At 43.3% G+C, this 16,384-nt stretch overlaps 2 protein-coding genes across 4 annotated transcripts in view; both read left to right on the plus strand.

Annotated features, from left to right (window-relative positions):
* Window positions 1–6,240, plus strand: part of NWD2 (NACHT and WD repeat domain containing 2) — a 57,791-nt gene extending 51,551 nt beyond the window's left edge. For both annotated transcript variants that reach the window (XM_068680089.1, XM_068680090.1), the window contains one exon: window positions 550–6,240. In XM_068680089.1, coding sequence (XP_068536190.1) covers window positions 550–4,485 — 3,936 coding nt within the window. In that variant the 3' untranslated portion in view covers window positions 4,486–6,240. The remainder of the gene's footprint in view (window positions 1–549) is intronic.
* Window positions 6,241–11,407: 5,167 nt separating this feature from the next.
* C4H4orf19 (chromosome 4 C4orf19 homolog) overlaps window positions 11,408–16,384 on the plus strand; it is a 43,911-nt gene continuing 38,934 nt past the window's right edge. For both annotated transcript variants that reach the window (XM_068680091.1, XM_068680092.1), the window contains exon 1: window positions 11,408–11,757. The gene's annotated coding sequence lies outside the window, so the exon portion shown is untranslated. The remainder of the gene's footprint in view (window positions 11,758–16,384) is intronic.

The following is a 16,384-nucleotide window of genomic DNA, read 5'->3' on the forward strand; positions in this document are numbered from 1 at the left end:
GCTACAAGAGAAAGCATAGTTCAGTGGTCCAGGAATTAACGTAACCAGCTAGGAATGGGCAATCCTGTATTCCCATCCCTGTCCACCAAAATCATCAGGGCATGTATTAATAACTCTCTTGCAAATGAATATTAAGCAAGCTTTGGTGCCAAGCAGGTCTGCCTGGCCAAGGACGATCACGCAGTATCTAAGAAAGGTTATTAATAAGAGCATCTGCCTACTGACTTTCAGAAGTCAGACACAGATTTTGCAAAGAGTACCCTGGGACTTACAGACTAAATTCTGCTCAGGTCCCCATAGACATAAGATCTTCTTTGTGGATCTGTGTCTTAGTGTTTTGGGATACAACCTGGGTTAAACAAAGATGACGTATGATATAAATTTCACCCAGTGCACATAAACCAAAGCAACCTCAAACTGCTAGTGAGAGCACTTCACTCAACCAGTAACATTTAAAAGACATTTTTTATATATATAGGCAATTACTATTTATAAACTCTGTTACTGTGCTTCATTTAGATACTAACTAAATCGTGCTCTACATTCTAGGCCTATTCCTGGCTGCAGGAAGAGATGGGACCTGATTCTGACCCTGTGGTAGTTATACGATTTCTGGGATCCACCGAAACAAGTACTGATCTGAAGAACATACTTCAAAGCGTTTGTGAGCAATTAGCAGTCAACTACCGTTGCCTCGTACAAAGTTACCCAAAAAAGATTCATGACCTGCGGGACTTGTTCATAAATCTCTTGAATGAGTCTTCATTCCACAGGCCACTGGTGATAATTTTCGATGCCCTAGAACAGCTAACAGATAGCGATGATGCTAGGAAGCTTTGGTGGCTTCCCATTCACCTCCCCCGCTCAGTACGGATAATTTTGTCAACACTGCCAAACAAGCATGGGATCCTGCAAAAACTGAGGTGCCTTATTCATGAAGAAGACAACTACATTGAGTTGACTGCAAGGGACAGAAAGATGTGTAGCCAAGTGCTGAAACATCAGCTGCTGCGAGTTAAACGAAAAGTAACATCAGGGCAACAGATCTACGTCAATGAAGCATTCTCCAAGTGCACACTGCCTATGTTTGTGAACTTAACCTTCAGGGAGGTCAGGAACTGGAGATCTCACAAAGATGTGGATGAGTCCTCCCTCTGTGTCACTGTACATGAAAGCATAGAACAGTTGTTCTGGTCGCTGGAAAGCAAGTGTGGATCACGACTACTGTCAAGAGCACTTGGCTACATCACTATGTCCAAGTCTGGTCTGAGTGAAATGGAACTGGAAGATATTTTAGCCCTTGACAACAGCGTTATGTATGAGCTAAGTGAGAGTGTCCGAGAAAGCAACCCACTGAGAATTCCCTACATATACATTGCGAGGCTTAAGGAGGGTTTACAGGGATACTTAATAGAGCGACAAGTGAAAAATGTAACACTTCTGCTCTGGGCAAATAGGCACCTGCAACTAATTGCCCAGAAACTGTACCTGAACAATGAAGAAGATTTGCAGGAGATGCACACAGTCATGGCAGAGTATTTTCTTGGTGTTTGGTCAGGTGGGCGAAGAAAACCTTTTTACAGCAACGACCAGTATCTGAATGGCTGTCATGACCACGACAGCAGAGGCCTGACAGAAGACGAAAAGCACTGCATGGATCAGATTGCTTTTGACAGGCAGGCACCTGATCAGCCGTGGGTTTTTCAGTGTAATCCCTTAGAGCCCGATATCTTTTTTATCAATCACAGGAAAATGACGGAGCTTATTCATCACTTGACGAAATGTGGAAGAACAGATGATCTTCTCTACGGAGTCATTATGAACTTCAGCTGGCTGTACACCATGATTAGGATAGGGCAGTTTGATAAAGCAATTTCTGATATAGAACTGGCTTACACCTGCTCGCAAGAAAAGGAGCTGAAGTTTCTGGCCAGTACCCTCCGCAGTATAAAGTTCAAAGTAGTAAAATACCCAGGGTCACTCTCCGCTGAGTTGCAGCAGAGGCTTCTGCCAGTAGTAAGCTCATTGCCTAAACTCAGACATCTCCTCTTAGAATGCGACAAGGATGGGCCCAAGTACTGCTCTATCGTCCCTTTGCATTCATCCATGGATGTGACTTACAGCCCTGAGCGCCTGCCGCTGTCATCCAGCTGCATGCACGTCACGGAAATCCTGCCCACTTTTAATCCCAGCACAATCATCGCTGCTTTGGAAAACGGCTCCATCAGCACCTGGGACGTAGAGACCCGCCAGCTCCTGAGGCAGATTACAACCGCTCCGTCTGTCATCTTAGGGATGAAACTTACTAGTGACGAAAAATATCTTGTGGTGGCTACAACTAAAAACACCCTTTTGATATACGATAACATAAATTCCTGTCTTTTGTCTGAAATGGAAATTAAGGGGTCAAAACATTGTGGAATAGGGGGGGGCTCCAGTTTTATAAATGGATTTACATTATCGGTTAACCACGCGCTCGCGTGGCTGGAGGCCAGCAAAGATGTCACTGTCATAGACCTGCTTTACGGCTGGCCTCTCTATCACTTCCACTGCTGGTATGAAGTGACCTGTGTGCAGTGCTCTCCGGATGGAGTTTATGCCTTCTGTGGGCAGTATTTGAACACCACAACCATTTTTCACTTAGGCAGCGGAGAGAAGCTGGCCACTGTAACCTCCGAATTTTCTAGTGGCTTTGTGAAATTTCTTCTCATTCTGGACACAGCCCAAGAAATGGTGATGGTGGACAATGAGGGTAGCCTCTCTGTTTGGAATACAGAGGAGATCGCAAATCCCCAGCTTACGGATGACTTTGACTGCAGGAGAGAAGACAGCGAGGTTGTCAGCATAGAGCTTTCTGAAGACCAAAGTGCAATTTTAATTTGTAAGGCTCTCAGCATTGAGCTCCTTGACACTCGTGTGTGGAAGGTGGCCGAAAAGTTTAGAGCTAAACACAATGAGCGCTTTATATCTGCCGTGTTGTCCAAAAATGGCAACTGTATAATTGCTTCAATGGAAAATACCTCAGCCATTTTTGTTTGGAGAAGAGATACAGGGCAGTGCATGGCAAGCTTGCAGGAAATCTCAGGAACTATAGTCAGGCTAATTAAATCAAATCATCATAACATGCTGCTATCCTTATCCACCAGTGGTGTCCTTTCTATCTGGGATATAGACATCATAACTGCTATGTCCAACATTGACAAATCTGGCAAACCCATCCAAAGACTGGTGCTGCCGGCCAGAGGGGAATTAATATACACATTGGACGGATCGGATTCTGTCCACAAGTGGAACTTCAGCACTGGATTTATCGAAGCTGTGTTCAAGCATGAAGGAATTGTTGAAAACTGTGTGCTGACCTCTTCTGGAGAGATAATGGTTACATCGGATGATAAATGCAGCCAGTACGTATGGCACACTGTTAGTGGGGAAAATATCTTTCGCATCAATGGGCAAAAAATCTCAGAGCTAATGATCACTCATAATGACCAATTTGTAGTCTCCCTCTGTGAGCAAAATGCATCCAGAGTTTGGCGACTGGCCACAGGACATAGGGTTTGCAATATTTTAGTTGCCTTACAGAACGCATTTATAACAACTGCAAATACTTTTGTAGTCGGAATGGCAAAGAATAAAGTGTTGGCAGTGAGCCTCTGGACAGGCAGTATAACCAAGAAGTTTTGCTGCGATGATGGTGCAAGCATTGTGGACATCAAACTGATACCAGATTGCCCAGATATTATAGTATTTATAACATCTACTGAAACAGTGAACATCTGGAGCCTAACAGAGGAAGTCATCTGCAGGCGTGTACAACTGCCTAACAATTTCTTAAAAAATTTGGAAGACTTTGAAATGTCCCCAAATGGCAAGCTAGGAATTATAACCTGTGGTGATGAGAACATCAATGTGCTTGATCTACACAGCGGAAAACTTCGTGTGGTTCACGCTCCCGGTATCATCTGGAGGCAAAGGCTGTCTCGTGATGGCCGCTATCTTGTGTACATCTGCTTTCGTGGTGAAGAAGATGATGACAACGGTGCGATCTCCAGTTTAATTGTAATGAGGCTGGCGGATGGCAAAAACATTGGTGCCTGTTCTCTTTATAAAACTCCTACTTTCCTTGCACTCTCGCAGAGACATTTAAATATTATTATTGGATTTGATGATGGAAGTATAGGCACTTACACAGTAGTGGATCGAGTCGACGCTGCACTGAAAATTAAAATTGCTACTTCAAACAGCCGTCAGATTTTCAACAACACGACACAAGTGATTAGGCCAAAATGTCACAATTATAGCTTCAAAGTGACTGCAGACTGCATTTGGAGGGAATCGACTGAAGTATTTGCAAGGGATAGCCCCATTACAGTTACAGAGCCAGAGGTGAGTGAAGCAACACCAACCAAAAAACACAACTATTGCTATGAAAAAGTGTGCTCGGCCATAGACTGCAGAGGACACGGTTTTGCTGCTGACAACTGAGTATCCGTCTGGACTAGTTTACCTGAGTAATAGTATACATGCATAGATTTGTCTTCTGAATTCAAGTAAAAATCAGTGCATTTCTTGGAAGACAGACAGAAACAGCAGAGGGCAGACCAGCTGTTTTTTCCTCGACAAATATTCTAAGATTTACGTACACACACACAAAAAAAGCAAATATATCAGCAATCGGCTGCAGGGTTTTTTTTAAATTTCGGAATACAAGGTTCAGTCCAAGATTTCACCAGGGCCTTGATTAAAAATTTCTAGCAATACTATCAAAATTGTTATGCTATTACAGAAGTTAGGTGATCTTACGTGGAATTGACAAACTGTTTCAACTAGAGCTAGAGCTCTACCTGACCGGTGAGAAAGGCAGACCACTGTTTTATAAACCAAGTCGCCTAGAGGTGGTCAGGGCTGGGTCTATAGCTAACAGCCAACTTTATACCCACCTGCAAAAATGAGTTTCTCTTGCTTGACGGTGCAATGACAAGATGTCACCTGCCAACCTGGAACACTTGATACATTCCATCATCATTTAAAAAATACCTTCTTTAGTTATTTATTTTTTAATTGGGATTAATCATTGGGTTGAAAGGAGTAGGCATCAGTCAGCTGCAAACATGTCAACACGTGAGGTGATAAATACTTCACCTCAGTGAAAGGACTGAAAGATTATTTTTTTTAATTGCATGCAGGGATATCAGGTTTCTGTATTGTGATAAAAAATGATTAAAAAAAAAAACTAGGTCATAAAAGGAATATATGGTTTGGGTTTTTGTTTTTTGGTTTGGGGAATTTTTTTTGTCTTCGCAGTGTTTATTAGTACAGGTCGTAAAGAAAACTTTTTCAAAGAGAAAGGGCATTGCAGATAAGCAGTTAAACATATGAATTTCTTAATGTTAAAAGGTGGCTATCCATTTTCTTGTAAGAAAGTCTAAAATATCTCCTATGTCCCCAAAGTAATCTTAATAGGAAGCTTTCAGACATGCCATGTTTTAATCTTGATAACATTTGCCTTACTATCATTTCTATTCTTTCCCATGATAAATGCAGATCAGATGACCAAACACTCTGGGACTGCTTGTATATGTGCTAAAATTCTCCACTAAATGCAAAGGCTGTCCAAAGGTTCTTTACTGTTCCAATTTGTAATGGGTTTTTCTTACTTACTACCTTCACTTTCTGCTTTAGAACTGTTCTGAGCCTTTTGTACAGTTTTATCAGTTTGAAGGCAGAAACTGTGAAATAATTACATGAAATAATGACAAATGCTTAAAAAAAAATCATTTTGCCCAAGTAAAAGAAATGCTGGACAACATCTGAAAGGATAATTTTTTTCTCTCCTTACATACCTTAAAGATGGCTTATCTGTGGAAATTTTTTCAAACGATGTAAACAAACCAATTTTATTTTTAAAATGAGAACTCCATGCCACAAATTTCCAAGAAATGAATGCTAAGCTAGAACTTAATGTAGTGTGTGAATGTTCTATGTACAAGCCAATATAGTATATTAAGTGACTTGAATGATTTTTCCTAACTTGTTTGCAACTAATAGATCATATTGAATGTTTTTATGTAAACTTTGTAATGTTGGGAAAACCTACCCAATCAGAGATTTATATTTTCATAAATGTCAAATTTAGTTAAATTTTGTTACAGAGTTGTTAAATTAGAAATCTATTGCAGTCTTCAAACAATATACAGTCTTGTGTATGCATTGTTTGTACTAATAAACTAAGGAAACAGACCCCTGTGTGTGTTTGCAGAGTTTTAATTTTAGGGACAGCCCAGTAGGAGACTGCATTTTAGTGTGGCATCCTCAGCTCTTCTTGAGACTTTAAATGAGCGATGTGTAGAATTTATATTGGCTATCTGCACAACAGCAAATTTCATGTTGTCAGAGAGACGCAGCTGCACATATATTCAGCTCCCATTAGCCTGTAGTTAAATGTTTTTAAGGGTTATGTTTGTGAGGAAAATTCTAGTATTTTTCACCCTACAGTTAACTAAATCAAACATTCAAAAGCCACTGAAATTCACAAAAAAAAAAAAAAAAAAAAAAAAAAAAAAAAAGATGCTTATGACTAGATTGCACACTGCCAGTGTGCAAGTCAACAAGTCAACAGACAAAACTTGTGTAACCTTGTTAGACAGCACAGAAGAGAGGGGGGCACCTGAAATCCTGCTCCCCTGCAGAGCCATGGAGGTGCAAAGGAATAGCTCAGGGATCTACTCCCGAGATCCTGTCCTGAAGGTAAGCAACTTCCAACTTCTTTCAAAAACCAAGTATAATGCACTCGTGTCAATCTTGAAGGAGTTAAAATACGTGGTCTCCTACCTGCCAGGAGTGTGGCTAACACTGGGTAGTAACTGAGCGTAGCATAGAAACAGAGCAAAACACAGATAGAGAGAAACGCTCTTCCTGGTCGGGAAGCAGTACCAGAACTCTGCCCAGCCCACTTCAGCTGAGTGGTTTATTGCTGGAGAACACAGATTTGTTCCTCTTGTTTTCTGCCTCAGTGCCCTTCTGCACAGTGGGACGGCTTCTTTGGGCAGGAGGTAGTCCCCAGCAAAAGAGGTGATCAGCCCACCGGTGAGAGCAGGCTTCCCTTCGTCTCAGGCCAAAGAGGGATTTTAGGCCTTTGTCTAGTAGGTCAAAACGATAAGCTGGCACAAGAAAGTGTTAATGCTGTACATAAAAAGGTACAGGTGCTCTCAAGTTTTGAACCTTAGCCTCACATGTTCTGAAGAAGGACAGTAGGCGTGGGGCAGCACCACTACTTCTCTTTGCTGTAAACCAGTGAGAAAGATGAACATGACTCCTACTCCAGTTCAGCCCTTTTGTCCAGGATTGGGTTCATAATCTCACTGAGAATTCTGTTTAGGTCCTGTCCCTCTTTATAGTTTCTCTCTGTCTCAGGACATCTGTACCTCACTCCGTTTTCCAGCTTTCTGAATCTCTCCTCAGGTGTCAGACTCCTCACGTGCACTGAGTTTCGGCAGCAGACAGGTTTCTGAATGCCATTCACCTGCTTGGTAGCTGCTGCAAGACCGAGTTCTCCACAGCCCATTTGCAAATCTGACCCCAGTACCCAAACACTATGTGCTGTTCTATCCCTTCGTAGGAACAGAGCAATTTACTTTACTTTCTCTTACGGAGCACTATTTGCATATCCAGAACAAAGCTTTCATTCATTCTTTATCTAAAGTGCCTCAATAAACGGGCTCAGATGGGGTCCATATTTTCTGACACGCAAGACTCTAGGAATAGGCTGTAGCTGCAAGAAAGTTTTAGTGGGGAATTAGCCGGAAATTCTTTGGCAGACAAAGGTAAGCCGGAGGTCAGCTAGAAAAAATATTTTTATCAGTCATTTCCTTTGCACCACAGCTGGGGAATGCATGGCCCGTGACTTCATTTCATAAGGCCTGTGGCCATTTAGCTTTTTTCATGTTACTGTCAGATAACATCAAAATGTGAGTTAACAGGTAGCCTGGAAAAGGCATTTAGGAGGCATTCAGGTTCCAGTGGTTCCTCAGCCCTGATTTCTTCATGCTGCACATGCAAGTTCAATACAGAATCCTGTGGTAACAGAAATTTTGGCTGTTTGGCAAAGGTCTTAAAACAAATATCCAACAAATATCCATCACTAACAGAGCAGTCTTACACCATGTGTATGTACACGCTATTTCAGCCCCACATCAGCTTAAAATCCTGAGATTTCAACTTGACTTTATAAAAATTACTGAAAGTTTTTCAGGGCAAGTTGACTGCCATGATGCTTCTTAAATGTCTGTGTTATATGTCATAAAATGGGTCCTTTGGGTCAATAACATTAGGCTGGGAGCAACAATCTACATTGCTTTATTTTGTTAATTAAGAACAAAAAAATAATATATATATATATATATAGCATATCTACCCAGGCTAGAAACAGCTTTTAATAAGGGGCAGCTCCTGGAGCCTTCTCACAGGGGCCACACCTGCAGCCCCCCTGCTACCAAAACCTTGCCACATAAACCTAATACATTTTAACATAAATATTAAGAGTGTAAAAAGAGAAAATTTGGAAATGTATTTTTATACATTAAGGCACCTTACTTTTTCACACATTATTGTTGATGTATTCACAAAAATGATCATGTAATCACCGTAAGGTGGATTAGGGCCTCTAGATAATTTGGGTTATCAAGGACATGTTATTAAGAATCATTATCACATATTTATGCTACAAATATGACCTACTTTGAAGTTGTTACACCCTGTTAAGGATGTTACTCAACACCTCTTTTTGGAGCACCACCTGGCTGCAGGGAAAGCGACAGAGCTTTTTTTTTTTTCCCCTCGGTTTACCTTCCCAGCCTGGTCACTGAACACCATTCCTTGCATTTTGGAGGTAGTCTTGTGACTTTTACAAAGCCACTGATGGTCTCAGCATGGGTCTAAATCACAATCTCAGTTCTCAGTTTCTACAGAGAGGTCAAAGGGTGAAAGAGGGCAACAAAGATGTGAAGAGCCTGGAGGGCAAGGTGTATGAGGAGCGGCTGAGGTCCCTTGGTTTATTCAGCCCAGAGCAGAGCAGGCTGAGGGGAGGCCTCATGGCGGCCTGCAGCTCCCTCACGAGGGGAGCGGAGGGGCAGGCGCTGAGCTCTGCTCTCTGGGGACAGCGACAGGACCCGAGGGAACGGCATGGAGCTGGGACAGGGCAGGGTCAGGCTGGGGGTTAGGGAAAGGTTCTGCACCCAGAGGTGGTCGGGCACTGGGACAGGGTTCCCAGGCCAGTGGTCACAGCACTGAGCCTGACAGAGCTGAAGAAGCCCTTGGACAGTGCTATCAGACATCTGGTTTGATTTTTGTGTGGTCCTGTGTGGAACCAAGCGTTGGACTCCATGACCCTTGTGGGTCCTCTCCAACTCAGGATATTCTGTGATTCTGTGATCCTCCCCAGGGCAGGATGTGGCACTGTAGTAGACACTTCTCCAGGAGGGGCAGTTTGCACCACCAGCCCTCTCTGGAAAAGAGACTTTCACTACGGAACACTAAACTTTCATCTACACAACAGTAAATTTACTTCAGAACATAGGGCAATAACCAGAAAAGAGTGAGAGAACCTTCTCCCAAGACATCCACTCCAGCAGAATATCCTCTTAAAATTACAAGTGGTTCCCAAGCCATTACAATCTGCCCCTAGCAATCTCTTCTCCCTGCCTCCACTGCCCTGTTGTCCCAGGCCCACACTGCTCCTCCTTGCCTGGGTGGGAATGATCCTGTCCCACTTGCAAAGCCCCCAAATTACACCCAGCCATGACACAGCCCCCACCTACAGTGCTTGCCTTTGTGGCAGCATGGTGGTCCCATCTCCAGCCTGAGCAGTGAATATACAAAGGCAGTTTTAAGGCATGTCCACATGTTCCTTCCAGCACAGATTTCACCATACAATACCACCACAACAGCACAGCTTTTACTTTTACAGAAGTACACAAGAGAGATAAATAAATCATCTCCCTGTTTTCATGCCACCGCTCTGATTCCACGTGCATTTTGGGTTTTAGTCAACAGACTTGAAGTGAGACTTCACATGACTTCTTGACATGAGACTTGCAAGGTGAGGGATGAAACAAAAATCCAGGCACCCTGTAGCACAGATGAAAACAGAAGATCCCAAAGCAATAGGACGGTTTGCTGCTGTTTGTCTCCATAACTGTCTGTTTGGAAAGTGCCCAGTAGTTCCTACTGTAAGATAATGTTGATGGTATCTGAACTTACAAACTTAACCTCTTGGGCTGTAACTTTTCTAGGTAGACTGCTATCTGAACAGGAATGTCCTCAAAAAAAAAAAAAAAATCTGCCAGCCAAAGAGCTGCTGCAGAGCTTTGCTGGAGCTCGCTAACCCCCAGCCTGTGGATGCTGTTTGGCTTTACATTCTGACACAGCTCTGCTTAAAATGAGCGTACCCAGAGCAGCCTTTACGCCATTTGTTCCCTGCACCTGGCACCACGCGGGGCTGGGAGGTGCAGTCGGTGCTCCTGCTGCCCCAGCACGGGCCCGAGGATCCCATCCTGCTCCGGACACGGGTTTGGCAGACTCACATTCAGCTCATTGCGGGACGTAGGACAGAAACACAAGGCAAACCCTGCTCACAGATGAAGTGGGATTTTAGGAGAATACTTGGCATGAGGAAGGAAGCAGGACTCCAGCAAGCTTCCAAGCCCCGCCAGGTGGGGGGGGCAACCCTAAGTCCACAATTATTTGGGCTGAGAACAGCACACCTGCCAGTACAGCAGCTGAACCTCATATAACTGCTTCAGTAACCTCACATAATCACAGACAGACAGAAGATTTAGCAGAACCCAAAGTGTTATCAAGTAGGCTACCTCTGCCTGCACTGCTTGGCCCCCCAAGCCTGGGACCCCTGCAGTGAGCTGTTGTAATGTTAGTGCCAGGTCTCTCCAGGACTTTTTTTTTTTTACAGTTTTCAGGTACACTGATACACGTTAAGCTTACAACTGGGAAACACCTGAGCCAGCTGCCTGCAGATGTTGCTTAAGTTAAATCTCACCTCCTGCACAGGGAACGCTGCCACAACCGGGTTGCAGCAGCAGAACACCTTCTATAGCACATTTGGAAACACCACACCCAAACCAAAAGGAGTCCAGGGAAGTCAGCAAGTTTCGTCAGTAAATACGATGGGGTGCCTGCAAACACCTTCCTTACAGCCAGGTTCCTCTACGGAGCATCGCCCAGCACAGCGGGGATTATATTTCACTGCTAGGCAAAACTCTGATGTAACAGAGGAACTTTCTGCCAGAGCCCTTCAGCACCGCTTGTGACATGGGGAGATTTAATTTGAAGAATATGCAAATGACAGCATTAATGTACTGTCAGCCTTGGACTTTGTTGTGGTCGTAAGCGGGTGTCCCAGAGGAAGGGAACTGCTTGGCACGTGTTCTCTCTCCTGTCCTCCTTCTAACCCTGGCCACAAAGCAGCGAGGTCTGTCAGGTTTTTATCCAGCTTGCAGGTAAAGGGTTACAGATTCTAGGAAGTATTAAATGCAAACTTTAAAGGATTTTATTTTCATCTGCAGTCACATGACGCCCTAATACCCAATGACACTAACTACAGTGTCTCATTAAGAGGTCATGCGAACTCCCAAGCTAAACAAGGCATTCTTACATATTTAACATTCAAATGCAGAAGCCACGCTAAGCCATGGAAGATTGCAATCAGAAAAAAGCTACACTTCCTGATCAGCACAGAAGCTACAGGTAGGAAAAGTTCTCGTTCCTTTAAACTTACAGCACTGTGCTTTCGAGAGAAAATGTTTCCAGGACGTATCTAGTACTCTCCTTCTTTCTCAGCTTTCAGAATAATCTAATACTTTTATCTGGAAATTACCTGATCCCACTTGTTTCACCTGTTGTAGAATCAGCAACGTTTTTATGCTCGGAAACACAGTTGGCTCAGCAGAAATCCAAACAAAACAACGTTCTTAAACAGGATGTGACTGCAGAAAAAGTCATATTTCTTTAAGATTTCTCAGCTATTGAAACAGCTGCATTAGAGTATGTGAGGTGAAGGGGGTGTTAATGCGTCTGATGTCTGAATCAAAGGGATTTGGAGCTCTTCTGACTTTACTTATGCCATGAATTGCACATTGTTTCAGTCCCTTCAATGAAAGCGTATTTTAATGGATGTGGCTTCCTCGCTGGACTTTCATGATTTTTGAGTTCTCCTCCTATAATTTGGTGCATTTTAAAGAAAAAAAATAATAATCTTGCAAAAGCAAATGAAAGGCAGATGGGGAGGGTTTTTCAGTGCTCTACAAAAGGAGAAAAATTTACAAAACGGGGGAGTATGAAGCAAGTCAGTTAAAACCCAAATAACTGAAAATTTAAATTGTATTAAAGCATAGCTGTTTTTACAGTACGTGATAAAGTTTCACTGAAAGCTGCTGGCAAAATTGCAGGAGTTTATTTTTTGTAACTTTTGCTGAAGGATTTTTCCAGGGTACAGCATTAATTTGTATCACAAAGATCTTTTTCTCATCACAGCTTTTCTCTAAACGGTAATTGTTTTCAGGCGGGTTTCTACAAACTCGTCATTTTCATCCCTTTATAGGATTTTCCTTGTAGACTACATTCTGTAGAGCTACAAAATCTATATTTACTCAAAGATCTCGAGTGCATCAGAAGGTTTCCACCCCCTAAGGATTCCCACTGCATGAAAGGAGCAAGCGGTGTTTATTGTTTTACTCCTACAATGGTTGGGTGGTGATTGCAAGCAATGTACTTTTTCCTCAGTTTATTCTATAAAACCCATCTCTTTTTCCTCTTCCCACGTAATGCTAGTGGATATCAAAAAGAAGTGGAGAGTAACAATACCTACAGCACTTTGCTTCTGATAAGCTGTCAATTTTCTCTGCTTTATCATTACCAGTACTTCCAATACATTTAAGAAAGTTTGAGCCCCAACAAGTTTATCACTAGTGCTTAAAGAAATAAATAGCCAGGCACTTCCAGAGTGCCCATCTTGAACTACAGTAGGTCTAACATCAAGAAGGGCCAAGACCCCACTTTGTCCTGGTTTGTCCAGCCCAAGACATCAAAAATCTTTTACCAATCCAATGGACCTGCTCACCTCCCAGCAGAGGAGTTCACCGTAGTGAATGTAGCAAGTAGCCACGTTTTACCATAACTATTCTATATTTACTGTAACTGACCTCTGAGCATAAATTAGTTTTTAAAAATCTATCCAGTAACTCATATTTGCTAAGCAAAACTTAAATATAAAGGGAGTAAGGGGAAGACACGAGCTCCCACCCAAACAGCTGCCCTGTGACACAGGCTTTCAGTGCCGAGGAAGGCTGCACCTGCCAAGGGAGGAACAGCCAGCCCCAACTAGTCTCTTTTAGCAAATGTTTGTACAAATCGGGCGGGTCACGGAAAGCTTAGTAGCTACGGAGTTAAAGCTGCTGAAGGTTGATTGCACAACATGTCTTTGTAGGATGGGAGATACAAGGAATGCTAAAGTTACTCTGTGGGCAAACACACTCCAAGTGAGGTGAGAAGTTGCTCATTTCCTAGAGGAGAGGAACACAAGTGAGGAGTGTGCTGCTAGCACTCTAGCAGTTCAGATGTTCTTTATAGCAAAAATTTTACAGTCGTTACAGGAATCTGCACAGATTTAATTTCTGGTGAAATAATCCAACCTATTATCTCGGTTTGTCACATCAGCATAGTCAAATGTAGTGTTGTTTCACGGTGAGGGCACACAAATCAAAGACTTCCTTCTCATACACAAGGAAAAAACAGATGATTGGAAACTGAGATCACCGGAAACCCAACAGAATTTTTCTCTTTGATCCTGGGGAGAAATCAAGCAAACAGAAAAACAAAAACACTTCCAGAACTCTGGAATAGTTTTCTCTTTCCCCTCAAACCAAAGCTAAGCAAAGCACTGCTCAAGAGCCAACCCACCTCTTCACAAACGCTTGCAAATCTCAGGAAACTTGTACCAGATTTAAGGTTCATGCTGGAAATCTTCAACCTGATTTTATCACAGCTCTAGGCAGGTGGGAAGACAGAGCAAAACTTGCAAGTGAAGGGAACTGTAGCTTCCTCAGAAAACCTGCTAGAAAGTGGTCAGCAAGCAAGGTAAACATTTCTGAGTGCTGAGGCCCTTCTCTAACCACACAGTTGTTTTTATCAGATCTGAAGGAAATACTTACAGCAAGTATTTGCTCTAAGGCTTTAACTAAATGAAAGCCAAGGTGCCTTATACAGTCCAGGGTGCAATCCTTTCCTTCCCAATGTGGAGAAACAAAGAGCAGGGGGGCTTGGAGCAGGCAGGGCCCACACAGGAGGCCATGGCCTCCCCTGGCTCCATCCTATCGTACCACTGTAGGAAAGCCTCCCTTCATGTTTTTTGGGAAGGGGCGGCCTTATTCTGTGTCTGCACAGTATCCAGTCAGACACGGCCTTGGCATTGTTTGTCTTGCACTGCCACTGTTTCACGGATGACTTGGTGGGGATGGGACTTGACACACGCAACACACTGACATGTGATGAGATTCAGTCAGTTAATAAATATTTGCCTCAAACTTACAATTCCTCCTCCAAAACCTGTTCAGCTGAGGATTACATACAGTCACCTTACAGCAGAGTGTGACTGAGACGTCCACCAAAAAAAGTTAAGAGCAGGAAAATGTGCGCGATCTCTGGGCCTCCTTTCTTTGATGAGAGAAAATATGCTGGTGGCTTTTTTGTTTTAGCAGAGGTTGGTTGTTCTAGCAATCCCATGGGGGGTCCATTTGAAATGAAACAGTGAAACATCTGGTTTTCAGTGGGTGTGCAATGCTGTGACGCATCACAGGGAGGCCAGGTCCCAGCTCCTGGCCTCCTCACACCTGAGCTAGCACCTGAATGTGCTGGCTTCACGTGCAAGCACTGATGCATGGAAAAGGTAGGGTTTTGCTGAGCTATAGAAGAAGAGTGCCAGCAAACAGGATGTATTGCCATGGAGAATAGGTATGAAACATGATACAGTTTTACCTATTAAAAGTTTGATATCAAAATGGACAAAATACATGAGTTATGGTAGCAAGGTCAAAAGGGATTATTGCAAAGAGGGAACAACACAGCAATTTTCCTTGAGCTCCCCTCTGAGTCACTTTCACTTGGACATATGGAGGAACTTTAAAATTTTATTAAGAGCTGAATACATTGTTTGGAAACTAAACATTTAATCAGTTACAGCAGGAAGCAGGGGGGGAAAAAAGACCTACGTTTTCTTTTGTCTGTGACATTTTTGTCTGCAGTTTCTATACAAGTTTATTTAACTTCCAATTCTTCACTTTAACCACAGATGTTTGCTGCAAAGCCGCAGATGCTTTCTGGTTAGAAAAGTATTTGTGGTCAAATATTCTATTATTAATTCACATAAGTTACTTTTCCATTTGGGAGAAAGGAATAAGCCTTCTCCCTGCAGCTTACTTTTTTTGGCGTTACCAAATGGGCCTGGCTCCACTTTGAATCATTCCCCGACTATTAAAGAAAGATGTGTGTTGCTATTAAAGAGCAGTTAATCTTCTGATTTTATGTAAACAAGCTCCAGTGCCTTGCTGTAGCAGGCAATCTGCTTTTCTGCAAGAGCAGAGTCACAGGAGGAGAGTACCCCTAGTGAAATAGGAAACACACCCACAAAAGGACTGAAAAACCTTTCAGCCTGGAGTCCAACCTGGGACCTCATCAAACCGGCTCCAGTGGGAGCAGTGTCAAATCCTCACACACAGGCCAGGAGGAAAATACACAGCCCCGCTGTGCCTGGGTGCGAAGGCACTTTGCCCAGGCAGGTTGGCATTAATGCCCACAGGCGATTAATGCCCATGCACTCTGATGTGGAGGCTCCAGAGGCTGATTTAAGGCAGGAGTGTCCCAAATGAGCTGCATGGAGCCTGGGGACTTACCAGGCTGTGGGTCCCCTCCTCTGAAAGTTCATCCTCTCCCTGTATTTGTTGAAATGGTTGCATTTACTGCCTGAGCTGTATTTATGGCATTCCCTTCCCCCTTCATCCTGCAGCCACTTGGCAACTCTGTTTTATCAGCGTTAGGTTTGGGAGTGTCCAGCATTATCTACCTTACTAAGCAACCGAGCTTTGTGCAACAGCCAGGGATGCAGAAAGCAGGGCCTGTGCCCTGACACAGCTCAACAACAGCCCACCGGCTTCTCCATCTCTCCCTCCATGCCCCTGCTCACACCAGGACACATCCCAGCTCTGGGACCAAGCTATCTGCAGTTTCTTCCTCTGCCTGAGCTGCTAAGTGTTAGCAGCTCTTACTCTTTTTACAGCACACAAGCCTGATAGCAATCTGATTTGGGTGATTTTAACGTGGC

Source organism: Anas acuta, chromosome 4, assembly GCF_963932015.1.
Source record: "Anas acuta chromosome 4, bAnaAcu1.1, whole genome shotgun sequence".
In the NCBI taxonomy this organism is placed as follows: Eukaryota; Metazoa; Chordata; class Aves; order Anseriformes; family Anatidae; genus Anas; species Anas acuta.